Source organism: Cloeon dipterum, chromosome 3, assembly GCF_949628265.1.
Source record: "Cloeon dipterum chromosome 3, ieCloDipt1.1, whole genome shotgun sequence".
Taxonomy (NCBI): Eukaryota; Metazoa; Arthropoda; class Insecta; order Ephemeroptera; family Baetidae; genus Cloeon; species Cloeon dipterum.
In genome coordinates, this window is record NC_088788.1 from 27,268,825 (window position 1) to 27,295,400 (window position 26,576).

General features: G+C 39.6%; 1 protein-coding gene across 6 annotated transcripts; it reads left to right on the forward strand.

Moving 5' to 3' along the window:
- The first annotated feature begins 7 nt into the window (after window positions 1–7).
- On the forward strand, window positions 8–26,527 carry LOC135938439 (monocarboxylate transporter 12-like). Of its 6 annotated transcripts, none has more exons than XM_065482076.1 (8): window positions 8–113; window positions 20,680–20,937; window positions 21,136–21,588; window positions 21,795–22,277; window positions 22,479–22,596; window positions 22,657–22,884; window positions 22,942–23,224; window positions 23,656–26,527. In XM_065482076.1, exons 2-8 carry the CDS (start codon window positions 20,783–20,785, stop codon window positions 23,883–23,885), a joined length of 1,950 nt encoding a protein of 649 aa, XP_065338148.1. In that variant the 5' UTR covers window positions 8–113; window positions 20,680–20,782; the 3' UTR covers window positions 23,886–26,527. The 6 variants fall into 6 exon arrangements, with proteins under 6 accessions (XP_065338148.1, XP_065338147.1, XP_065338146.1 ...); XM_065482075.1 differs by lacking the exon at window positions 8–113 and adding an exon at window positions 262–594; XM_065482074.1 differs by lacking the exon at window positions 8–113 and adding an exon at window positions 5,378–5,530.
- Window positions 26,528–26,576: the final 49 nt, after the last annotated feature.

Below are 26,576 nucleotides of genomic sequence, written 5' to 3' on the forward strand. Positions count from 1 at the left end.
CTCACAATCAGCTGCTAACGAAAGGCGCGGCTCACCAATGGGAGTGCGGGAAGTGTTTGAACGAAGAAAATTCCGAACCTGGACTCAGGACTTTTAGACTCGTCAGTGAAAAGGTGAGTTCAATTTACACCTCAGGGTCGGTCAGGGTTCAATATCCTCTCGATACAATCGTTCGTGGAAGGCGGAACGCGTTCAGAACGTGCGGAACGGCGACTGCGGTGGCGCGCAGGAGTTGCGCAGGTCCGGAGGCTGCGGAATCGACCTTAAAAATCGCAGCAACCCGAGCTGGAGTGCAGTTGAGTTGAGCACAGGGAAGGCAGGCTTCGGCCAGAATATGCGGTGGTTTTTGCCTATTTTCAGTCTTTATTAATTGGCCTGTTGAGTTCGCTCGGTGCGATCTGGCCGTGCTGTGATAAATCTGAGAACCCCTCATTTTATTCTCGGCACTGCCTGCTTTTGCTCGTGATTTCTACTGCAGCCCCAGGAGAGACAGACCAAAAAGTAAACAAAAAAGCAGTACCAAAACATGCTTGACCTGGCGAACGAGTCGAAAGAGACCAGTCGGGACCAAATATGCGAGAGCACCTGATTGAGGTGAGTGTTATAGAATTTTGCACATACTGTTAATTATTTAAACCCGATTTTGACAATTCCTTTCTAAATATAATTATATAATATATTATTTCAAAAAGCTTTCAATACGCAAAGTTGTTAATTTCTGCTGTTAAAAAATTAGCTTGGGAGGGCCCAAAGGGTTGAAATTAATTTATTTAATCTCAGAACTATGTGACACTTTAATGAAATTGAAAGTTTAGTATTGTATTTTATGGTAATAATGATCTGCAGTATCTTCGTGCTTTTTTATATTTGATTTACAATCCTCTCTGTATAGTAATAACATATTCAGATGAAAATATAAGTATAATTTTTTTATTCAAGACTAAAAATATAATCTTATTAAATTATTTGATGTGAAAATGAAAGGACCGAATAGCTTTTTTCATTTCGCTCTCTTGCACTGGATGCTTATAATTGCGAAAGTATAATTCATTAACCCCTTTATTCGCTCTCCCTTTGTTTGTTGTAAAAAGTTTTGTCGCCTCCTTGTGCTCAACTTGCTTGTGTAAGCATCAAGTAATCTCATTATATGTACCGCTTATCTCCAGACCAACGCACGCTCCTCACACTCGCTCTCATGTTGCAATAATTATTAAACGCATTAGCGCGACAATGCAGAATACACTCGATCGTGATTGTACACATCTGCTCGTTACTCATTTCCCACTTCCTGCAAAAATGCAACTCAATTTTGTGCTCTCTGAAGATGGAAACGATAACTGAAGTGTTTAGTAACCGAAACGCTATCATATTTGAGGAAGTCTGGGTTCGTATTCCACCTTTGAGGGCTTGCTGGCCTTGAGGGATAAGGTCAGTTTATAATGACGCAGTGGAAGTGGGTTCAAATTTGAAACTCCGTCGTCTCCTACAGTGGGATTAAAATTTATTAGCTGCTATTATTTTTACAACATAAAAACTTGGTGATTGTGATTTTTGCTCACCTTTGCGCAACCATTTTGTTTACGAAATTCCTTGAATTATATCTGTGGTGTTTTAGAAGTGTGAAGCTATAGTTTAGAGGAGCTGCTAAAGCGCATGAATGCTCGTTATATAACAAAACAAATATTTGAAAATCATTTATTTTAATGTCACTTCCCTCTTCATTCAACATAATTTAAATTCGCACTTTCTGTAGGGAAAGGAGCGTATATATATTTCAGTTTCAAAGTAATCTTTTGTAAGGTTCGGCAGGGAAACTCTGCTCCATACATAGCCAAATCGAGAAAAATAATCAGACAATAATATTTTAATCACGCCTTCAACCATTTCACATTTGGTTTGCTTATTTTTAAACTTACTTGGAGCTCATACTAGTCAAAGAGAGCCTGTTACATTAACAATGAAAAGAAGCTATTCCAACTAAACAATTTATCACCTTTTTATTCTCCTGGTTCTTAGTTTTCCATTGACTGCAAAGGACTATTCACTTTTGTTTTATTTAGGTCATAAGTTCTGTGGTACTGTGTTTTCCCCAAAACTGCAGGAAAGGATTTGCCGGGTTTTTGGGAGCGTTAGGATCGTTTTCAACTTTAGGTTTCTTTTGCTTTGGACCATCATTAGCAGCCGCCTTATTTTTGCTACCTTTTTCGGACGACTGTCTCATATTATGTGCCTGAAAAAAAACTGTTAACACCACAACAAAAGTTAAAATTAAAAAAATCTCTTTGGTAACAGGAACTTGCGATTGGATTGGTGGCCTAATTAGTGACTGAGGTTTTCCTCCAGTTGAAGCTTTAAAATCATTTTGCACAGGTCGGTTGGCATTGCAGATTTCGGTTTCCCTCCTTGCGCTTTTGTCGCTGCTTGAGACTTGTCAGGAGCTCGAGAGGACGATTCAACTGTCTGTTTTAAAGGAGGTTTGCTTCTCGAGGCCTGTGGCTTAGCAAGGTTGATTTTCAACTTCTGGATCTTCTGTGGCAGGGATGGTGCTCTCGGCAAGGCATGCTAGATAAAATAATCGCTCTTCTTTAAATTTCGAAATTTAGTCATCATCGTGTTATTTTTTACAGCTTTTAGCTTATATCGCTTTTCGTTGCGTTTTAGTTACTGACTTTTGACAAGATCTAATCGTTTCTTGAAATACGGAAGACTCCCAGTGGTGTACTGCAAACTCTTTATTGATCTCTTTTTGCCATCACTCATAAAGATAAAAATATTCACAAATGCATGACATTTTTGAGGACAATGGAAGCTCATTTTCTTAAAAGGTGGTAAATCCAATGTGATTTAAAATAAATGGGTCAAGATTGTGGACTGACTACGGGGGCCGACCCGCGCGCGCTTATTTTCAACCATTTCTATTCAGATTGCAAAGCTCTTTTCGCGATGGAAAGATAAGATATCGGTCAATGTCAATGACTGCTCTTTGAAAGAAAATGAGAAGGTCCCGGTCGGATTTTCAATGCCGTGTGGCCGAGAGTGAGACGGTTTTGCACACTCGTTCGCTCGTCGTCACCAGTTCACGGTTCTAAATGCGCTTCAGATCCTTGAGACACGGTTCAACTGTTTGCGACCACCTAAAGCCGCATCAACACGTGCGCGCAGATATCGTAAAATGGAAAAACGATCACTGATTGCTGCTCGCACCTTCGGGGAGATATTTCAAGAGATTGAATGCCTTACGAGCCAGTTGCGTGTCGCCATACGAGATAGTGGACATATAAACCACTCAATGCTGCATTTCGGTTGTTTATCTGGAGAGGCTTTTTGTTTCGCACATCAATTTAAAATGATATAAATAGATCTGAGGCTTTTAGCGTTTCCTAGCACGTGTTAATTTATATAGTGATCAATTTTTTTAAATTAATTATTCAATAAAACTGACCTTAAAAACTATTTCTCTCTTTACAGTCATATGCGGTCTTTTAAAACGATCCGGTTGCTCCAGCAAGTAATTATTTTATATAATATATGTACAATCACTAATTATGCTTTTAAAGTCATTTTAGAGATTCAACGAAAATATCGCATTAATTTCAATCTCATTCTTTTTATATATATTTTTTGGTAACCATAATATATTATATAGTCTAACAAGAAAAAGAATGTCAAAAATTACTATTTCTACACCAAATTTTTTTAGTTTATGATGCCAGCAAATTAAAAACACGTTGACTGTCAAAGATACTTGTTCTCGAAGACTGGTCGCAGCATTTTTTTCTACCATCTTGAATGTGCGTCTCTTCTCTGATTACCAAATCCAAAGTCACCTGTCCGCAGAATCCACTAGCAAAAATTAATGCCGCAAGCTGTGGTCACAATGAGATCTTACTGCGTTCGTTCGTTCGCTTATTATTTGTATACGCACGCGGTTGCGAAACTCCACAGACGAAGCAACGCGCACATATATGAATTAATAGTGCGGCGATAAAATGCTCGAACCGCCTGTGTTTATCTCTGACACGTATAGTTCGAAGCGAGCATTACAATATGTAGTATATGTACACTACTTCTTATTCACACGCTTGTTGTTCAAAATTGTCTTCGCTCTGCGCTGGAAATTTCTATCTGTGTAAAAATAGTTTTTCTCTCTAAAAGTTTTTAGCGTGTAAATATTATGAATTAAGAAATATTGGCAAATTTCATGCTTGAAAAAGGGTTCCCATTTTTACAACTTGACCATTGAGTAATAACTTTATCATGGCTCTTTAGAGATTATTCAGATTGATCGACGATTCAGCTTATAGATTCTCCGTTATATAACTTTTTGATGCTGATTAAGAAGGCATGCCACTATTCAGGCAGACAACCTCATGACCGCTGTCGGAGCCTTGGACTCCGCTCTGATCCATGAATTTCGCAAATTTCACAGACAGCGGGGAGAAAGCTCGTTGGAGGCTGCGAGTAAGTGTTTCCTTGTCTTGAATTAAAGATTGGCACCGGCACTCGTGGCAGAATTCATAATCAGCGTTAGCTCTTGTCGCGAGTAAGATGAAGTTTTATTAGGGCAAAGTGCTGCTATTCATGCGATAAAGAAGGGATCAAATTTACCAAACAGGATCTTTTGTCCGTTTTCACGTGAAATTTCCAAGGCAGGTTCCCTCCCCTATTTTTTTTGCTCTTTTTATCCCTGTCCGAAGACCGGAGGACCGGGAAGGGCGCGCACTGCACTAGCACGAATGCTGAAACCCGGGTCCCAATAACACCGCGAGCGGATAACATGGGCGCATCAGGCCGCACAGGGACCCAGCCCACTCAATTTTATTGTTGGAGAGCAAAATTGTGTTTAAAGTTGATGTAATGAGCTTTAATACAGTAAAAATAAAATCTAAAGTAATCTAAAGCATCTAAAGTAATGAGAAGTGTAAAAGCCCAGAATTTATTTGTTATATCAAATAATATTATTTCACTGTATGGAATGTAATCGAAACTATTTTTGCCTTCTCAAAATGTTTTTGTATAGGATTTTCAGTTCTCGCCTGTGACGCCCCCTTGGTTTCATAAGTCAAGCATAGAGGAGTGTCAAAAGTAAATTTTGAACGCCATTAGTTTCGCGTGAATTCACTTAAACTGATCAATTTGTTCTTGCTTGTTTTGGTTCAGGGACAAACTTCACGTGACATTTTAATTTGGCAATTTATAAGAAGTGACGGCAAATTAACACGCGGCTTTGGGCTGAGGGGATTCGCAGGGTGATTGACTGCTCGCTTGGAGGTCAACACTGAAATTGAACTCGGTCGGCAGCGCAATCGGTCTGCTCGGAGCGAGAAGGCAATAGTTCTCCTACCAATTCCAGTAAAGTAAATGTCTGTTCTGAGGCGCAGTGTGGCTGCGTCTCTTGCGTTTCTCATTAGTTGTGCGGAATAGAGATGAGACAGTGCCCGCGACAGGATTTTCTGTCGTATTGGACAGGACCAAACATTAATTAATAGCTGTCTCGTGTCTGTGCATGCCGGTGTTACATTATGACTGGGTAAGTAAAGTTTTTAGTTTTATAGACTGTTGGTAAGTTTCAAAAAGATGGTTTCAGAAACGGCTCAACTTATGTCAGATAACTAACGTTTCACCATTTGCTAAAACGTTAACCGATTGATCTGATTTGCAGAGGCGAAAATTTTGCTTTACAAATTCCGTTCTTTTCCTACGGAAATAGTTCAGACGTAGACGGACACAAAAGAGAAGCAAAAAACACGTCTTGGGCAAGAACTGCTAATAGCACACATAAAATTGGCTTTTACCAATTTTACTTAGGCCACCAAGTCTTGATTTTCCTAATCTTTTGGGAAGAGAGCATCATAGTTTCATAATCTTGGGTGCGCATTTTTTACACCCATTCTTTTTCTAACACCTGCACATTACAAAAAGCGAAATCGACGATCCGTATTTCGTCAGAGGCTTGTTCAGAACAATGGTTCGTGCAAGAACAGATTTAAAGTATAATATACATGAAAAGTCGCTCGCCGCAAGGAGTGTTGCGGCGCATACTCCTGTCAAGAGCAACTACTTTTGTTGTGCTAACTGAGCATTTGAGTGCCTCTCGTTCTTGAATAAGCGGCAGGCAGGCTGGTGGAAGAGACCTGAAAAATTTCGCCGTCCGATTGAGTGGGCGAGCGAGGGAGGAGTTTGCAAAACTCTCCCAATTCTGCACTGGAGCGCAGTGTCATGAATGATGTTGCCAGCCTTGAACTAGAAACTGGCCGACCGCCACTCGAAAGTGAAATTATCGATTGCACTCCGAAAACCAGCTTTAGGATGTCTCGGTGTCCGCAAGCAATCGGCTCCATTGATATCTCAGCTTGTTAAACGGAATTTTCCATTAACTCAATTGGTGGTTACGCTAATGCACTCGACGGATCATGCTAGTTTGTCCCGGGTTGCGAATGCAAACAGAGCGTAGATTAAATGAGATGGTAATTTTTCCACATCCTGTTAACCAAATCTCTTGTGCAAATCCTGAACTTAGTTCTAGTTGGCACAGGCCGGAAATTGGATGCAAATTTCACTAGCAAGCCCTACCTAGCATTGGAGGCCAAGATTTTTTAAATATCATTAGGTGCCTGCTAAAACTGGAAAATTTGGCATTCGATTCCATTTAAAATAAAAATTTATATTTTGCATCATAATACGAGTAAGAAGCCACGTGGCTCTTCAATCAGGGAAAATATTTTGTCTTGTATATGTTGTGCTGATATCAAAGTAAAAAACACCAGGTAATTTTAACAATAAGATTGCCAGTGACAAAGTGGCCTCGTTAAAACTGACAAAAGTGTTATAATTAAACAGCATTGTCCGCGCCGCCGTCATTATTCAAATTCAGCGTCACGGCAATTTATCAAAAGAGCCGCCATCCAAAATACGGCTTCCGGCGATAGCGGTAAGCAAACTACTACTTTGGTCCGAGTCTGGCAATATTATATTCAGCAGAATCCCGACGCACGGACGTTGCTGGAGGCTAGAATGATTGATTGCATGGAAAGCCTTATTGTCACCGCGCCAAATTTCGCATCTCTCTTGTCTAGCGGCATAGTGACCAGAACGGCAAGGTAGACAGCGTTTATTCACAATATCGGGCGCAAGCGCAAGCGTTGGCATCGATTTCGGTCATTCTCGAGGAATTCTCCCAGAGCCCATGTAAACACACTGGCTGGTAAAAAGCAAAGCCACCCCCAGACTGCTTTTTTTGTAAGAGAAGCAAACACGGCCTTCGAATTTTGGCCTTATTTATTATTTACACGTGGAAATTGAGCAGTAGGCCCAAAAGTATTTTTAGAAGTTGTTTTTCTTTCGTTTCTTTAAAAACTCGATAACTTTAACAAAGTCACTTTTTAGTTTTTATGTTGTATCAAGGCGACGGCTTCATGCTCAGACTTAGGTTTTTTTCGTGAGGTTACTTTCCGCCAAATGGACTTCTTTCACATCCGTTGGCGAAACTTTTCTCTCTTCCAATGTCGCCAAGGTTCTGCGATACAACGGCAAAAAAGTTACGCGAAAAGTTGCCGTGTTGCTGTCGCTGTTTATTCTGTTTGCTGGCAGAAGAAGGACGCTTTGGACTAATGTTATTGATCAAGTGGAACACGGGAACGGAGGCATTTTATTCTCTGCCGATCCGCAATAATGAGACACTCGATGAAAAGCTCTTTTGCGATGTTTTGCTGTCGATTTTATTTCCATCCTGCTTGCTTCCGAGAGTGATTCAGATGGAAAATGTAATAAGGCCTATAGCATTAAATTATTTTTGGAATACTAGAACAAAAACCAAAACTGACTGAAGGTTTAAACGCAGAGGGCATCATTTTGTTAACAACGACTTCCTCTTCTCTTTGAATTTTATTTAACCAACTAAACACACTCGCTACTTGCTGGTATGCACCTTTCCAGCATGCGTGATTTGGCTTCACGGGACGAATGTCTAGCGTTTCAATGCAGTCCTCGGTGCGGAGGCAAGTGGCCCTTCAGTATAGGCTGGGTCCCTGTGCGGCCTGGTGCGTCCATGTTATCCGTTCGCGGTGTTATTGGGACCCCGGTTTCAGCATTCGTGCTAGTGCAGTGCGTGCCCTTCCCGGTCCTCGGACAGGGATAAAAAGAGCAAAAAAAAAAGATCGACGAAAAATATCATCAACCGTCAGAAATAGCAATGTATGCACTCCGCAAGTTTTGTCTCGTATAAATTTGTAGTATAAATTCTCGTAGTTAAATTTGCAATTTTCGACTGCATTGAGGTCAAAAGCCTTTTCATTTTTTTAATATTTTCTTGTTTTCATTCGTAGAAAAACATACAATTGAGTGCGCCACTGAGTCCAAGAGCCAGAAGAAATTGAGACCCTATCATTAGGTTCTGGCGCTGGAAGTTAGCAATTCGCGCGACTCGTCTCACTCACTCACTCACTCCGCAACACATTCTTTAATCTCATTACGCGGAGAGCACTACTTGCCGGTCTCCCTCGCATTTGCTGTGCAAAGCCGCCATAAAAACGGACGGGAATGAATCTGAGTGACTCTTCACATACAGCTGTTGGAGCTCTTTGTAACTTTTTCGCAAATTAATGATAGCCGGGTGTGCAGCAGCAGGCTCATTTGCCCGTGCTGCCCCAGTTCAAGCTGCTGCCGCTGCTATTAGATTACCCGCTGTACTCCATTTCTCCCGGTGGCGAGGGGTGCGACCTTTGACCTACACTCTGCGACTGTCGACTCGTGTGTTTGCCCAGTTTTTATAGAGACTGCTGACAAAAAGAACTTTGTGGAAAACAACTCTTGTTAGCATTATCTATTACAAATCGCTGTGGTAGCGACTATTGACTCTAATTACGCTTGGTAGCGAGCGCAGAATGACTGGTAATTACAATACCTCCGCAATTTTTACCTCTAATTGCACTTCGCTACCAAAGACATTTTCGCGCGAATTTTGAATTTTTGATCCATTATACACAACATAGCAAAATTTTACATCGTTTTGATGATGGGAAGCAAGATTTTTATGCCATCTAGTGTAATCCTTGCAATTATTTCTACCCAATCTGCCCTATAGTGTAGTAGTATAGAGAAATTTCACGACCAATTAATTTCTTGGACTAAAAAGGCAATACTTCATCCAGAATCATTACTTTTGTTTACAATTAGATAAAAAATAATCTATTTCGTTCCCGACGTTCATGCACACTCTGTGCTGAGTTGCAAAATATATAATTATTGAGCCAAAATCTCTTGAACACAGCAAATTGTTGTCGATGGATTTTAATGAAAATTTTGTTGCGTGAACTTTGCCCTAATTGAACTACAAAACAGTTGAGAAAACTCTGACTTTCCAATTTTTGCGGGTTTTGCGGGCGTTCAAATGTAAAAAAATCTGGGAATTTTGACTACTTCATAACTTTGCTCAGGGTAGTCATAGAACGAAAATTAAAAAACCGTATAACTCGACTCAACAAGGCAAACAACTTTTATGTTGACCTCAAAGTGGTAGGTCAAAGGTCAAGGACATAAAATTTGATTTTTTTTTATTTAAACTCAAATTTGAAAATGAATATATTGAAATTTTTTATTTTTTTCGTAGCCATTATGTAGAACACAAAAAATTAAGTTTGGAATGTTAAAATTTGGAATGGCACTTTGCCTCATTTTTTAATAAAAAAATGAAAACTTCGAAAAACAAGGTTTTTCGAGGTTGGAAAAAAACGATGATCAACTAAATCTCGACTTCTAATCATCCGATTTTGAAAAACCACATACCGTTAGACTCGTCTCGACGTCCCCAAGTGCACTAAAGGGGTATGGAATCTACCAACCCCAACCCCTTTTTTAACCCCCTTAATAACGTGAAATTTAGAATTTTTCGTCCGTTTCAACACCTTAGCACGACGTTGACGAGTAATTGTCTTCTTCAAACCAATTCAGATACTTAGTTCACTCAAAGACGAGTCAAATGGAACTTATTTTTTGTAAATAGGACCACCACAACCTGAGATTCGGGTGTACAAAGTTTTTTTAATCGAGGCGGATGCAATAGAATGCTTGATGAGCACGAAATCTCGAATTCTGCACTAAATGGGTTGATGGTTCTGGGAAGCTAGAAGCCAAATATGGATATTTGGGGTCTCCATTTCTGTTGTCAGTGTCTCGGAAGTGGTTAAATTACAATTTTCCGAACAAAAATGGATACAAAAATAAACGCGCTTGGGATGGGGTGTGTATTAGGGGTTGAATGGGATAGCACCCTTTAATCCCGAAAGGGATGTCAGGGCATGTTGAGTGGTGTGCTGTTTATTTTATAATTGCGACGAGATTTTTATTGCAGAATTCGAGATTTGGTGCTCATCAAGCATTTTATTGCATCCATCTCGATAAAAAAAAACTTTGTGCACCTGAATCTCAGGTTGTGGTGGTTCTATTTACAAAAAATAAGTTTCGTTTGACTCGTCTTTGATGTAACTAAGTAACTGAATTGGTTTGAAGAAGACAATTACTCGTCAACGTCGTGCTAAGGTGTTGAAACGGACAAAAATGCTAAATTTCCCGTTATTGAGGGGATTAAAAGGGGGTAGGGGGTTGGTGGGTCCCATACCCCTTTAGTGCACTTGGGGATGTCAAGACGAGTCTAACGGTATGCGGTTTTTCAAAATCGGATGATTACAAGTCGAGATTTAGTCGATCAACGATTTTTAGCAACCTCGAAAAACAAGATTTTTCGAAGTTTTCATTTTTTATTAAAAAATGAGGCAAATTGCCATTCCAAATTTTAACGTTTTTAGCTTCATTTTTTGTGCTCTACAAAATGGCTATGAAAAAAATAAAAAATTTCAATATATTCATTTTCAAATTTGAGTTTAAATTCAAAAAATTAATTTTTATGACCTTGACCTTTGACCTACCACTTTGAGGTCAATGTAAAAGTTGTTTGCCTTGTTGAGACAAGCTTACAGGTTTTTAAATTTTTGTTCTAGAACCACCCTGAGCAAAGTTATGAAGTGCTCAAAATTCCCATATTTTGACATTTGAAGGCCCGTAAAACCCGCAAATTTTGGAAAGCCATTTTGTCGATCATACTGAGCCCTCCATAATTGAAAATTTTTGAATGAAACAATTAGAAAAATATGAAAGAATGGAAAATAATTTTAACGCACTAATTAGGAACATATAATATATAAAATCGAAAAAATACTTCCTTGGAATGTTTTGAAAACTGAAATATTTTTTTCTGAGCATAAATACATATAGTGTGGACTCAGTTAAGTGTTCAGGTATTTTTTTTTGTGACTCAAGAAGAGCTGTTTTGGTAAGTCTTTTAATGAACGAAATTTTGGCAAATGCGTCGTCACTTATCGAACCTGAGGGCTTGATAATTCACCATCACAGTAGGTCCTTTATCCCTCAAATAATATTCCACGACATTATTGTTCATTACAACTAAAATTCGTGCGTGGAAGTCTACATTATTACGCGGTAACGAATTAAAAAATAAAGCTGCCACAGATGTTGCCATGTTTGAGTGAGAATAGGCAACAGAAACGGGCCAATAGATAATCGGTAAGACACATGAAAATAACCGGATGATAATGTAGATTCATAATACCAAATATTATTTGTCCAACTTAAAGAGGATATTAATAAACCGGTTTTTTGTTGCTCCTGTAAAATCGATTTCTGTGCAGTTAGAGGTAAAAATTGCGGAGGTATTGTAATTACCAGTCATTCTGCGCTCGCTACCAAGCGTAATTAGAGTCAATAGTCGCTACCACAACGAAATTACTATTTACATTTCGTCCTCTCCTAAGTGAGAGCAGAACAAACAAGAGTGTCCAACCGCGACCATGATAAGCGCTGATTAAAATGGCAAGGTGTTAACTTAAAACATACAAGAGCCAATCGATGTTTAATGAAGCTCTTCTAGTGCATACTGATTTAAATTTAATTACATTTTGGTATTACCCTATTTAAGAGAGCTATTGTGCAAAGAACGACTATCAGAAATTGACAGCATACACTGCTTAGCTATCAGAAAAATAGAAAGACTATGTACAAATATTATCAATTTTTCGACGCTTTTTATTGGTTATTTATACCTCAGAGGTCATAACAAGTCTGAAATCCGTAGGGTTTAATACAAGCAGTAAAATGGTGAGTAACAACTAAATTGCTGGAAACAAAAAGATGACGGGAAGCAACTTTTTACTCGTAATCCTTTTCTTTTTTCACGAGCCGTTATCTATATGTTACGCTGCAACTGGGGTCATGTTTGCGGCTTTGCCAGGCGCCGCGAGAAAACAGCAGCTAACAATGAGGTCTCATGTTCTGTTTCGGCCAAGCTAAATGATTCTGAGTTTCAGTGCATGTGCTGTGCATACTACTGTCCCGCACTGACTGAGTAAAACTATACATACATAAAATTCACTTGCGTTCTACTTGGCTACTAAAATATTTTGACTAAGAATGAATCCCAAAGGATATATATACAGTATATATATATATTTAGTTGCTTGACTGATAGATTTACAAAATAAATCCTAAAAGTGTGTATTCACAACAAATTTTCTTAATCAATTTCATTTTGGGACTTTCAAAACAAATTTTATCGGATCACTTTTTTAACGGAGTCACATTGACCAAACAAATAGTAAATAAAATTTAAGTAAAAACAGGATAATCAGAAAACTTCGTTCAAAATAACATCCAAACTCAAGAAGAGTGCGCCTGCTCTAATACTTATGTAACGAGGATGTTTCAACAAGGTGTTAGTAGAATAACGGAAGTACTTCTCTTTCTTCATGGCCCATAGTAGAGTAATCCGAAAATATCATGCTTTGTAATTAATGTTGCCACGCAGAGTAATGTAGAATAAACAGTCCGTATCAACCAACCAGAGTGATCAGTCACTTCCAACTTTTACCCTCCAAGCGGCAATTGGCCGCACGGCCAGTTTTGTCCATAGGTGATTTTAATGCTTCCTTATTTTATTTTTATTTTACTTACATATTCTATTCCAAATTGGTATCAAATTGTCGCACGTTTTCCCCGGTTAAAATTTATTAATTTGTTATCAGCTTGAACACGTACGAAAGTAATTTTTGCCACAACCATGACCATTTCCTTTTATGGTTTATCCCATACATTGAAACTTGAAAAACTTGAAATAGATAGAAGTACTTTACACAGAGATTTTACTACGGCTACTCATTTAGGCAAACAAATAAGGAATGAGTGGCTCAGATTAAATTAATGGCAAAAAGTACAAAATTAAATCACCTAGTACGACTTTATTTTTCATTTCATACGGCTTTAAATTATATATACTGACAGATACAGGACTTGATTCCTAAACGTAACACAAGTTGTACGGATTTCGAGCAGTTGAAAGCTCAAAATTTAATTTAAGTCGCTTTTAAAAGACATCTATAACCTTCGCCAACATCAAAACTCTTACCCTTTTTATTTAAATAAAGGTTGTCAACCTTCATGTCTGTATGTCCAATAAGATTGGGCATTAAGTCAAGTAGCCAGTTTATCCTTTTTAAGTGCTGCGTGCGTCTTGCCAGTAAAGCTGAAACAAGCATAACTTTTTGCACGCTCCCAATCTGCCTTTAGGCCTTAATTTGAAAAGCAGCTTTTTATCGTCCCATCAACATGCTCACTCATTTTAATATGGCAAAAATCACGCTACATTTATCAGAATTTGATTCCCACTTGATTTAAAAAAATTCTACCGTGTTATGGTTGATATGGCCTGTAGAAGTAAAGTATGATTCGCTCAAGTACAAATTTACAACAAAATTCTGAGCACCGCTGGAATATGAAGCAATCGTGCGACGGCAGATAATCATCCGACGTAACAAGTGAAGCCATTTCAATATTCCGGCATCAAGTGCGTTGTATTGTTTGTCAAGGCCGATTCTCTTGTTGGAACACACAACTGCATAAGTGCAGTGACACGTCCCTTGAAAATTAGTTGTGACGTCGTGAAAATTCACCACTTGTTCTAGTAAAAAATGATTTAGGAATGGCGAAATCATTAATATATAAAATTATCATAACGTATCCACTTGAATCCTGGCCGCTTACTTTTTAATATATATGCAGGAGGGAAAATCCAAACTTTTGCCAGTCTGACGTGAGGCAACCTAAGTTACATAATTTTATGGAGTGAGTTGGGGAAAACTTTCTAAATACTCAGATTCAAATTTCAAAGGCAATGACTTTTCCTGTTGAAACTGATTGAAATCTGAACACGTCTATCACATTTTCTCCAAAAAATTATACCTATATTTTAATTTAGTACATCCCCTTTGTTCTAATTATTTAATTTGGAATAGTCCAATTGAAATAAAACAATGTGATTTTTGCTGCTATCTTGTTAGGGGCTCTATATACGGGTAAAATCATATTCGCCATTGGTCTAAATAAAATTTAAGCCAGCTGTAGCTAGCATTTCTATTGACTGTAGAGGCTATAACTCTAATCATCAAACCCCAATCTAACGCTCTGGCATTTTTGTCAATGATTTGTAAGTGATAAGCACATTTATCTATTCTATTATATAACTAAATTCAATCAAATTGGATAAAAATAAGGTCTGTTCTTCTTAATCATGCCTGACATAATTTAGTTATATTATATTATGTAACATTGGATGAATCCGTCGTTTTCATTTAATTCCATGCCGTGCTTTGTGGACTTACTCAACAGAAAGATAGGTGGGATTGCGCAAGACAAATCAATAAATTGCAAGTGCTCGCGTTTAATTTTTCCGCCCGCAACAGTAACGGATTCATGGCGTGGGTAGACAAATCTAATTTTCCAGCCGCCCCGCCATCCTCGCTGATATTTCAATGTCATTGACTGACAATTCTTGTGCACTTGTAATCGACTCCGACTCACTGGGTGTTCAGATAAGTGAAGACGCTCCAATCGGCACAAGCGAGAAAATAATAGTTTTTCCTTCTCGCCAACCCGATCAGTGGGTGCTTCGAACAATTGAGAATTGGCCGATTGGATTGTGTCAGTTTTGTGTCGCGGCAAATGTGCTCAAGGGCCCTTTGGACGGAAGGGTGTTCCTGTCAGTGCTAAGCGCGAGTGAAATCCCCGATCATATGCTTTTCAACTGGATTTTCCGCCGAATAATGACGTTTATGTACGTATTGGGGACTGGTGTGCACGCTTGATTTTGTTCACAATCATGACTCCGCAGCCGCATTGCAGACGCGTGCGCGCCATCCAGAGTGTCGCGACCATATTTCGGCAACGCTTTGCGAGATTTCCATGCAAATTAGACATAGTTTGCAATTTTAATGCGCGACATTTTTTCTGCAGCTGTTTCGGTGCTAATATTCGCATTTGATGCAAACTTTTCTATTTATCCATTTTATTTAAAAACAAAATTGATTTCAATAGCACTCTCATCTAATTATTTTATAATATAATTTCTTTGACGGAAACAAAAAACGTGGCTTGTGACTTTTTGTCTCTAAAAAAAGTGCAATGTATTATAGCGATGTAAACAAACGTACAAGTTTTTTTTGTCATAGTGGACCAAGTTTATTTCAAAATGTTTCTAAACATGACAAAATAATGTGCATATACCATTTAATATTTTCAAGTTCAGCTCTTGAGTGACTTTCATGAAAATTGAAGCGATCACCGTCCTCTAGCGACCTTGTAGGATCACGCCACCCTAAAAATACATCGTCGCTCAGCTGCAATAGTCATGGCTATGTAAATATTTTATGGCTTCTCACTCTCGCGTTCTGTTCTGCTCTTAACTTTTTTACCGACCGCCCGCTCGCTCGTGCTTGATCTTACTTAGCAGCAATCGATTATGCCCCCGTTGAGGTAAAGCTGCGTGCCAACTTTGCCCGTTTGCGGAGGTAAATATTTCTGCCGAAATGCCTAGCTCTCGTCGGCAGCAAGTTTTCGCCAAGTCAGCGTGCCCAATTGTCTCCGCTTGAGAACTTTAGTTTGATTGCTTTTCGCAGATTTCTAGCAAGTAACTTGGAACAGTTGAAGGGATTACTTGTCATGGCAATTGCGCAAACTTCTTCCTCGGGATTGGCTATCCGCCCGAGGAAGTTTGTAAAAAACTATGTGAATTTTCAGTAAACCCTCTTTGTGTCAAAAATGTAAATTCAACGGTGATTTATTTGATTGATGGGCTTAAAGTACATAGGCTTGCGAGCAATTGTCCAAGAGAGGGCATACAAGAATTTATCGACTGTTCTGTCACACGGGGATCAATTCTATATATATATATATATATATATATATATATATATATATATATATATATATATATATATATATATTAGAAGAAAGCGCAAGTCTACTCTAAGGGAGAGGTTGTGTTTCTGCAAAAAATTTCCATCCCCTTGACCCAGTTTGGCACGAGCAGAAGGAGAGGCTTTGATTTTTTGAAAAAGCCTTTCTCCTCCGCCAGTGGATGCATAAAATGCATGTGAATGCATGCGGCAGCATGCACGAAAAGCGGGTCATGCACATGAAAGCTGCGGTAATCTGTTGCAAAATGCAGCACTGCCGCATCCCCTCTGTAAAGCGCGCGAGTGCAAACGGGGCGCGAGTGACGCATAAGCAGCCTTTCCGCTCACCCGTCGTCTAATTACTAGGGATGCAAAAGGTGCATTGCATTAAAGTGGCTTTACCTGGGTGCATTTAACTTAAGGACACTCGACCGCCTCGGTTTGCTCGAATTAAACATAACTCAACAGGCGGCCTCTCTATCTCTCAAGATGCAGGGCTCTTTGCACCGCCGCCTTTTAACTACACACAACTTTTTGCTTTCCTCCTCTTCTTTCTTTGCACTGGTGCTGACAGTTGTGCGCCACACTCTTCCTTTGAGTTACAGCTGAGTCTTTCTTGACAATACTTCCAAGGGCACTTTCTTCATTTACTTTGCTTGTCAGTTTTAATTTCGCGCAAGATTTGAACTTCGTGCAGATTATATTACTTAAGAGGGCCTGTGGCTTAATTTCTTGATTAAAACAAAAAAATCTAAATTCCTACTGCCCTTCAATAAATCTCACATTTCTTTATATTTATGAATACGTTCAAAGAGTTTTATCACAACGCCTAGTTGTATACAAAATTTCCACGAATGCTTTGGCATACAAAACACGCGATTCGTGATTGGATTGAATCATTCCACCGCAAAATTCGGCACAGAGAACATTCTATTATCGTTTCACAAGGAACAACCATTATTTTCCTCTTTTGAGCCTGCCGCTGGCATTGGGGCTGCGGATCCACAGGGCTGCTATTTCGCAACCGCGCCTAGCGCCTTTCCCAGCAATGCCGTTGTTTCAAATCGGCCTGGTTATGCAACCCCCGCGACGTGCGTGCCAAACGGGAAGCTAATGTAACATTCAAGGGGAGATACTCGCTGTTGCTCTTCTTTAGAAGTGCTCCGCGGCACGGAAACATTTGTTGTGTTGTCTAAACTCAACATTCCAAATAAAATGAGGGCAACTGAAAAAAAAACAAGAATAACGAGCTGCCTTTTTTCAGCGCAACACAATTTGACATGTTGACGGATTGCAAAACGTCAAGACAAAACCATGAACCATTCAAGCCAATTTGCAGAAAAAAAGAATAAGAATATTCTGTAAAAATTGTCCTTTTATTATTATCAATTTAAAATTGAATATGATATATCACAATTAAACCTTTGAAGTGGAAACTGACAACCTCATTGAATCTGCCATACGCACTGAATTGGATCAACTTTGATGTTAATGCAAAAAGCCAATAAATCGTGGGAAGATGAATGTGTTTGTGTGAGTAGTAAAGGCGTTGCGTTCCAGCCCATAAAATAAATCACTTCAACGTTTTGTTCGCACGTGAGGTGTGCTGGCGCCGGGCTTTGCGCATTTATTCTGCAACCAACGGAGGAAAAAATTTGCTCGGCATTAATCATTTTGCCGTTCAATCAATACACGACGTGAGTGGTAGTAAATCAGACGATTTAGTTACGAAGTGCCATCAATTACGGGAAAAGCAATATATTTTCCAGGCGACGAGAGTAGCAACAATAAAATCTCAGAAAGAGATAACTTGCGTGAGCATTTCACGGGCAAAATCGTAAAGCGCACGGCTAACCAACGATAATTTACTTCATTCTATGGATCAATATTTGGCCAGTCCTGGGCTTTACTGCCTTGCATCACGAAACAATGCTTCCGTCTAAGTTCAATGAATTAGCTATACAACTTGATTGCGGTGACTGACATTGATGTTGTAACTAATTCACGAAGTGAAGGTTTGTTCGTATAAAGTCTACGCCTGCTTCTGAGATTCAAGAATCAGTTTCCAATTGTATTGTTTCTGTAGCTCTCGTAAATTAGAGGCTCACGAAACTTAAAATAAACTTTGCATTCCTCTGGGTCAACGAACGTTTAAATGACTTGGCGCAGCTCCCTTTTCGGGACCACTTATCAAGATTTTTTTATTTACAAATTAAACATTTCGGCTGGCAACAACTTTAAAAAAGATAAGCTTTGTGTTTGGTTATTGTCATAAAATAGTAATTGTTTATTTGGAGCTGATTTTCAAAGAGTCAACAACTCACTAGAAAAAAATTACTAGGATTTTCTATTTAGTCCGGGTGCTTTTGTCGAAGGCAGACAAAAGCGTAATAGTGCGTGATTTGTCTTTCGTTTCAACCAAAGTTCCCCGTACGGAAGCGTGCTAGTATAGTGGTTCTTCTTTTGCACTTAAGCGGTGTTATCAAGACACGATTCGCATACCTACCAAAGAACTTGGTCTCAAGTATTCTTATGAGCGCCACTGTATATATAAAATATCTGAAGCGTCACACTATTGAAATGTGATACGACTGACCCCTTTTCCTGGAGTTAAAATGGCATACATTTACTTGATGCTCTGCTAATTCAATGAATATGCAAAGTATAAGTTTTACTACTCTCAGTGGAGACAGTTATTTTTTATATTCAAGAAGCGCTTTTAAATTTTTGAAATCCTTTCCATTCTGTTTAATCAGCCCCTGCAAAACGATCATTCGCTTCGCAACACGTTTCGCCAGTCGCCGCCTGCAGTTCTCCGCCCTTTGCCTGTCTTTCAAACAGTCATTAGTGCTTGGACCAGTGCCTAATCCGAAACGCAGCTTAGTTTTACGCCCATATCGCGAAATTATCGCCGTGGTCCGAACGGCTTAGTCACAATGCCCGCTAGAATGCGGTGGCGTTCAGTTTTATTCGGCCGCCGCGTGTACCTGCGGCCGAAAATAGTCGCTGGACCGCATCAAAAGGCAGCGGCACTAGTTCAATGTTGTCGTAATAAAAAGAAAGAGAGACACGGCCGCGCAGCTATTTATGTAAATTTGTGAGTGCGCGCGTTGTCCGCCGCGCTCAGTTTTCGCGGAGTCATCTGTCCGTCGGCTGATTGTGAGCTCCTCTCGTTCTCGCTCCTCCGTGAATTCGACACCCGCATGGTATGGCATCGGATTCGCGAATTTGCCATCTACTCTCCCGCTCTATTTTTGATCGCCCGGGTGAAAATGGAAACTCACTCGTACGTTTTCAATCGGGTCGGCTTGACAGACAATCCTCTAGCTCAGAGATATTCCCACGAAATCATTTCAGTTACGCTTCGTTTGCTCAGGTCACGGGTGCGAATGAGAGGACGCGCAGCAGCCGCAATAATTGTTGTGTCAAAGTTGTTGCGTCGCCGCGAATATCACGGACGACCAAAAGCACTTTTCCTTGGGTCGGTCGGCCAGGTAGGCAATCATAAAAAACGCACTTTGAGGAGGCACCTCTTGTTCTTGTAATTAGAGCGAGTTGCGCCCTCTCCCTACCTCCCCTTAACAATGTGTGTCGCCTGCTTGCAGAGGTCAAGGTCAATCTGTGCGGTGGCGGCTCAATTAATTTCCAACGCCAGCAACCGCCGACAGGCTTTTGTTATAGTTTTAATTGTACCCCATCAGCTATCCCAGGAGGGAAATGACGAAGATTGCAATTAAGCTGGCTCAAGTGCGGAAATTAATCACGCCAAATCCTTTCTCTCCCTGTGCATTAGAGTTTCCTTTTACAAACGAACACTGCACAAGATTGAACTGACTTATTTCTATAGTGGAGATTGGTTCAATAAAGTTTATAACCGCAGTGGCAAACGATTATTGCTAACTTCTGTCCTCAATTTAATTTTATTTAGATTATTTATTTTTAATGTTATGCTTAAATCAGGCCATTGAACTAATAAGATTGATTATACTTGGCCACTTTACATTAATCGTACATAGTTACATTAAGAGGTCATTCAAAAACCCATCAATTAAGAGCTGTAAATAAATATCATGAACGTATCTGATCATTGAATCACAATTTGTGATCAACTGTTACAAATCTTTTATCTTATCTCTGCGCTTTCATAGACATTATCGGATTTTATAGTACGAGCGCCACGAGAATTTACAATCGGGTCTTTTACTGCTCTTCACTTGAAGGGTTGACACCTCTATAGTGTTGGCGGATCTGCGAAGATCCACATTGTCATTCCTTCTGCGTAGTCATGTTGATTTTTGAAATTTTCAACTCCAAAGTCAATCGAGAGTGTGTGCGATTGATGTTCGGCATCCTTGAATTAATCAGTCATTTTCGGTGATTGCAGCGCGGTGCCCTTGGCCAATCCGCCCGATGTTGACGACCCAGCCAGCACCAAGGCACGACCGCCTGCACCGCTGAGCGTGCCCCATGTGGCGTCCTCGCCCTCGATGCACCCTAACAGCAAGCGTGCCACTTGGCGGGACGATACCTTTGACGATGATGACGCCCCGGCGTCGGCGCCCAACAAAGGCGGCAGCAGCAGCAGCTCGTCCACCAGCAGCTCGCTGGATGAAACCTCGGCACCGCCTGATGGCGGATGGGGGTGAGCACTGGACAAAAATATCTTTTGCATCCGCGTCCGCACCTTGCGCAAATAGACGTCCTCTAATTCCTAGCCTGCGTCTATTTTTTATTTAATGAAGTTGTTTCATAGTTTTAATTTCCTCATGAATAAGTAATTTTGGCAAAAATTCAAGTTGTCGACTTGCACCATAGAAAAAACCCCTTTTTTAATTTTCAGATGGGTTGTTGTTTTCGCCGCCTTCATGGTCAATCTCATCGCCGACGGCATCACCTTCTCCTTCGGCATCATCTACGTGGAGTTCCTCGAGAAGTTCGAGGCTGGCAAAGGAGCAACGATGTGGATCGGCTCGCTGTTCATGGCGATGCCACTGCTGTGCGGCCCAATAGCTTCGTACACCACCGACCGCTATGGTTGCCGGAAGGTGACCATAATCGGCTCGTTGCTGGCCGCCAGCGGCTTCATCCTCAGCGCTCACCCCAGCTCCATGCTCGTGCTGCTTGCCACCTTCGGCCTGGCCGGCTTTGGCCTGGCCCTTTGCTACGTAGCGGCTGTTGTCATCGTCGCCTACTGGTTCGAGAGCAAGCGCTCCCTCGCCACCGGCATCTCGCAATGTGGGAGCGGAATCGGCACTTTCATATTCGCCCCGCTCACACAATTTCTTCTATCAACGTGAGTATTAAAAATAATTGAGTAACACAAGAAGTAGAATTATAGGGTGAAATATAATAGATATCCTATTAATAATTAAAACACGCTCATAGATAAATCATTTATTTTTCCAAAGTTGTCTCTGCTCTTCAAAGTTTTTAAACCATTTTACCTATTGTTTGTGACCAGTTTTTATAAAAAATATTAACTTTCCTCGTGTCTCTTAGGTATGGATGGCAGGGAACATCTCTCATCCTTGCAGGCTGCTTCCTCAATCTTGCTGTCTGTGGTGCCCTAATGCGCGACGTGCGCCCAACGAGTCGCCAACGAAAACGTTATTCCAGTGAATCCGAGAAAACTGCGCCGACATCGACTGACCTTCCAAATCCTGACGAGCTGCGGAAATTGCTGGAAAACGGTGGCGAAGAGGCGAACCGGCTCTGCAGCTCCCTGGTGGCGCTTCCAACCTTCGTCAAGAGCGGCGAAAGGGTGCCGCTGGAGGCGTTGCAGCGATTGGCCGCCCAGAGGCCCATGTACGATGTGCTTGTGCAAAACTATCCTGGCCTCCTGATGTCGCACAGCCTAAGCGCTGGGGGCAGCAAAGAAGAAACCGCCCTCACCATTCCAGAAAACCAACTGGCGCCTCCACCGGCTCTGCAGCAGCCCAGAAAGCTCCACTCGGCCTTCCTTAAGGATCTCAGAGTTCACAGGTTGATTTTGACGCTCTTTTTATTCACTTAGCCTTTTGTGATTTTTGTTGCCATGTGTTAAGATTTAAAAAATCTTTTGCGCATTGTTTAAAGTGCATATTGATAGTTTTAAGTGCATTGGAAATGATGTGATAAGATCAGTCATCAGACATATTTTTGCTCCTTTCCCTACAAAATTTTTAATCAATTTCAAAATTCCAGGCATTCTTTAACATACCGCGGTGCAATGCTTAATATCAACCGGTACCGCCTGCGAGCCTCGTCTTGCCCAGACATCTACCGCAACTCAATGACAACAATAGACGAGGACAAAGATACAGTAAGCTGCGTATCATTTAAAAGTTAACTTATTGAGCTAACAAGAAATTTTATTTTCCAGTGGTACTCAGGCCTGGCGGGAGTCAAAAGTGTGGTGCTGGACATGCTGGACTTTTCATACTTCACCGACCTTCGCTTTACGCTCTTCACAATTTCGAACTTTCTGCTGTACTTGTGGTATGATGTGCCTTATGTCTGCCTAGCCGACTACGCCAAAGAGCTGGGCTTTACTGAAGACAAAGCTTCAATGCTAATCAGCGTCATCGGTCTGTTAAACATGGTTGGAGAGGTGGGCCACTCATTGCTTTCACGCTGCGTGCTTACTGACGCCGGAACCCTTTTTCAGATTGTGCTTGGCTGGATAGGTGACAAAACTTGGATAAGTGCAAACCACGTCTATGCAGTTTGCATGGTTATCTGCGGAGGGGCGACCGCGCTGATCCCATTGTTCACCGATTACACCATCATTGCTGGCGTCGCTGGTGTTTTTGGCCTTTTTATCGGTGCCAATTATTCGTTGACTTCAATTATTGTGGTGGAGCTGATCACGTTAGACAAGTTCACGAACGGCTACGGGCTTCTGTTGCTTGTTCAAGGCATTGCAAACCTTGTTGGCCCTCCACTAGCAGGTTAGTCAAAAATGTTCTTTCTTGTATTTTTCGCAAAAACCCGCATTTTACCCAGAAAACCCCACTCTGTTGTAAAAAACTGTTTTTCGCGGGTTTTTCAATTCTGCATTTTTCCAAAACAACAATCTATTCTAGTTTCTCTGATTTCATAAAATATTTTATTTGTAATTTTTCTCTCTGCCTTGTTTGTCACAAAATTTAATCTACTAGGGGTCAAATTTGATAAACTCAGAAAAATGCAGAAACCCCTAAATGGATGGAATTTTCAACTCTTTTTCTGCAAAAAAAATTTTTTGGGCATTGTTAAATTGGTGAACTCTTGTTATGATCACTCTTTTCTTTCAAAGTATAACACAATCTAAAATCATTAGTTTAAATTTAGAAAGTAGTTAAACATCAGAATTTCAGAGCTTATTTCATGATTGTTCCAGGCTGGATTTCTGATATCACCGGCAGCTATGATCTTTCATTCTACTTGGGTGGATTTTTCATCGCCATTTCTGGAGTTCTCCTCATGATTTTGCCGTTCGTCGAGAAGGTCAAAAGCCACAAGAAAAATTGCAGATCAGAGAAGAAGGCTGTGCTGCAGGTAAACGGGAAGAAGCAGCAAATAATCGCAATGCCTTCAGAAAAGGAAGCTATGAAAGCTGTCAATGTTTAAGTTTGCAGTTTAGTGTGGCCTTAGCTGCAGTTCGGTTTGGCTTTGTAATTGACACACTTTGGAGGGAAATCTCTGGCTGTTTTGTTAATGGGTGGGCTAAGCTACTGCTGGAATGGGTTATCTGTTGGGAAGTTTTGAGTTTCGTGGCCCAGGGCTGTGTAGATTAAAACTACCAAACGAAGGTTTTGCCAGAAATGCAATAGGCTTTGCGAACTGAAAAGAATTGTAGCCTATCAACAAGTATTGTATTGACAAGGGAGCTCACAAAGAGAGATGCAAGAATTAAATATTGTAGTGCAGTGTGAATCCCAAACTTGATATTGGAGTTCTCAGAGCTGCATTTTTCCATTGCGGGCGACTTAGTAGGCGTCGAATTTGATGATCTCACCATTTCCATGGATATATACCACACTTAATTTGATTATGTCGAAAAATCTTACAGTTTAATGGGTTATGGTTAAAATCGGTTTTGTTTGTGAATTGTTTGTGTATACTGTGTGTACAAATAAACAGTCTCTCTTTGGCTCTCCAACGAAAAGTTACTGTCTATATAGTGGGAGTCGCATTAAAGAAAGTTTGCCACTGCCGCTGTGATTGAAACCATTCTGATAGCAGACAGCATGGTCAGTTTCAATTAAGAGAATTTCCGTACAGGCTTCAGTCAATAAAAGACTAGAAGAGAAGACAATTTCAATAAATTGTGTTCCTAATTGCGAATTAATTGACATGTCACGAATGTTTTTTCCGACCGTTGTCGATTTTTATTTACGAAAACAAAAGGGCTGTTCAGTATTTGAGTGTGTTGCCGAATTCACCATTATTGTTACGCAAAAGTCACACTAACGTGATGTGTACCTTTAGATGCCTTGAATTTGCATTTCAGTTTCTTTCGAAATTCGCATGAAAATTGTTACATTATAATTACTGCTTTAGGATGTATTGATGAAAGCTCATTACAATCGACACAGTTAAACACCAAAATTACCATTTCTGTAACAATTGTAAGTGTCTGAACATTTTCCAGTTTCGTGTAACTTTATATAATATGCATAACATGAAATCATAGGACATTGAAATATTATCAAATATTTAAAAGGTAAAAGTCTGATAGTCTCTGTAGTGTAAAATACAAAGTTGATGTATTTTTGCTGGCTATGCACAGCTGCAATAATTGAGCAACGTCTTTTTGGTCGTCCCTTTCTAAGAAGTATTCATTAAATTATTTCTGTGGCATGAATCGTAGCTGAGAATTATTTAAAATTACATCAGAAGCTGTTTGCATAGACCTCTTCGCCTCTGAAAACTTAGCACCCTTTGACCATAATAATAACGTTTTTAAAGAGCAGAACTACTCAAAATCAGATACAATAAACCAGAGAAAAACTCGGTTTCTAAGAGAAAAAAGGGGTGCGGAAATTTTGCTGCTTCAACTGCAAGGACAACTAAAATACATATAAAACATTTTAACCTTCTACTATTCAATTACTTTATGAGAAGGCAGGTAAGCAAAATTATTACGGCAAAATCAATGTTATCACTTTCTCAAAAGCCAGATTTAAATCATTAGTTTTGTTAGACAGGTCCTTGTTCCCTGCCAAATTCGTATTAAGTAATTAATATGAACACAGAAGTTGTCTAACTGCAACCATGAATTGTATACTCAAATTCAAATTTCCATATTTGTGCAGCAACTAATAATAAAGAAAGTCAATCAGTACAATTGAATAAATTAAATCAACAAGTGATGTGTACAAATTATATATTTTTATTTCTTGGCTCTATTTTAAGCAAACCATGTACTACACATTTCTACAAATATTCTCGGAAAAAGTTTCATTTTCAGATTGCACATTTCACAAAATGTTGAAAGTTTTCAAATTATTAGTATTTGTACAGATAAGGTTGCCAGACCCTGATTTTGATCCGGAAACTAGAGATTTCTTGTTATTACACTGAATCTGTAGAATTTAAACATTGATTGGTGCAAGAATACGCCTGAACCCTGTTTAGGTGAACTGGCAAACCAACGTACAGACAGAAGAGGCGCACTTGCTTCAAAGGTGTGGCCGCACCTCATGAAAAAACAATTCAAGCGAATTAATCTTGTATAATTATAGATTGTATAAAATCAAATTGCATATTATGAATATTAAAAAAAAAGAAATCTGTGATTAAAAAATGAAGAAATTGAACTTTTCATATATTATAATATAATATTATGCTTAATTCTAAAATCCAATTGCGAGTTTGCTGTTATGTAATTTTAAAGGCATGATTCGTTGCACGGGTAAAGTTTGAGAGCGATTTTATTCAAAACACTCATAAAATATAGCTGTAAAACTGAAAAAGGGAAAATGCGCGTGCCAAAAAATTGAAGTGCGTGAGAGGAGAATATTAATATTTCAAATGCAAAACACCCACGAGACAGTTTGACAAAAGATAATGTAAAGATGTTACACTTTGTAAAAACACATTTTAGTAATTTTGTGAATTTCAACTATATCTGTATTTGTTGTACATCGTAATTACCAATTACAACTCTCAAATTCCACCATATAGTTATATACGCAAATGCAAAGAATACTGATCACTATTCGAATACATGGTAGCATTTTACCAAAATAAAGAACAGTAAAATTAAATACATGACTTTCTTTTATACTATCCTTCGGTATCCTTGAGTAATCTTAA

Bases quoted from the DNA above. Each gene is read 5' to 3' on its own strand.
- LOC135938439 (XM_065482072.1), top strand. From the start codon at position 15,135: ATGCTTTTCAACTGGATTTTCCGCCGAATAATGACGTTTAT. The intron at 21,589-21,794 runs GTGAGTATTAAA...CGTGTCTCTTAG, and splicing joins ACACAATTTCTTCTATCAAC to GTATGGATGGCAGGGAACAT. The intron at 22,597-22,656 runs GTAAGCTGCGTA...TTTATTTTCCAG, and splicing joins TAGACGAGGACAAAGATACA to TGGTACTCAGGCCTGGCGGG.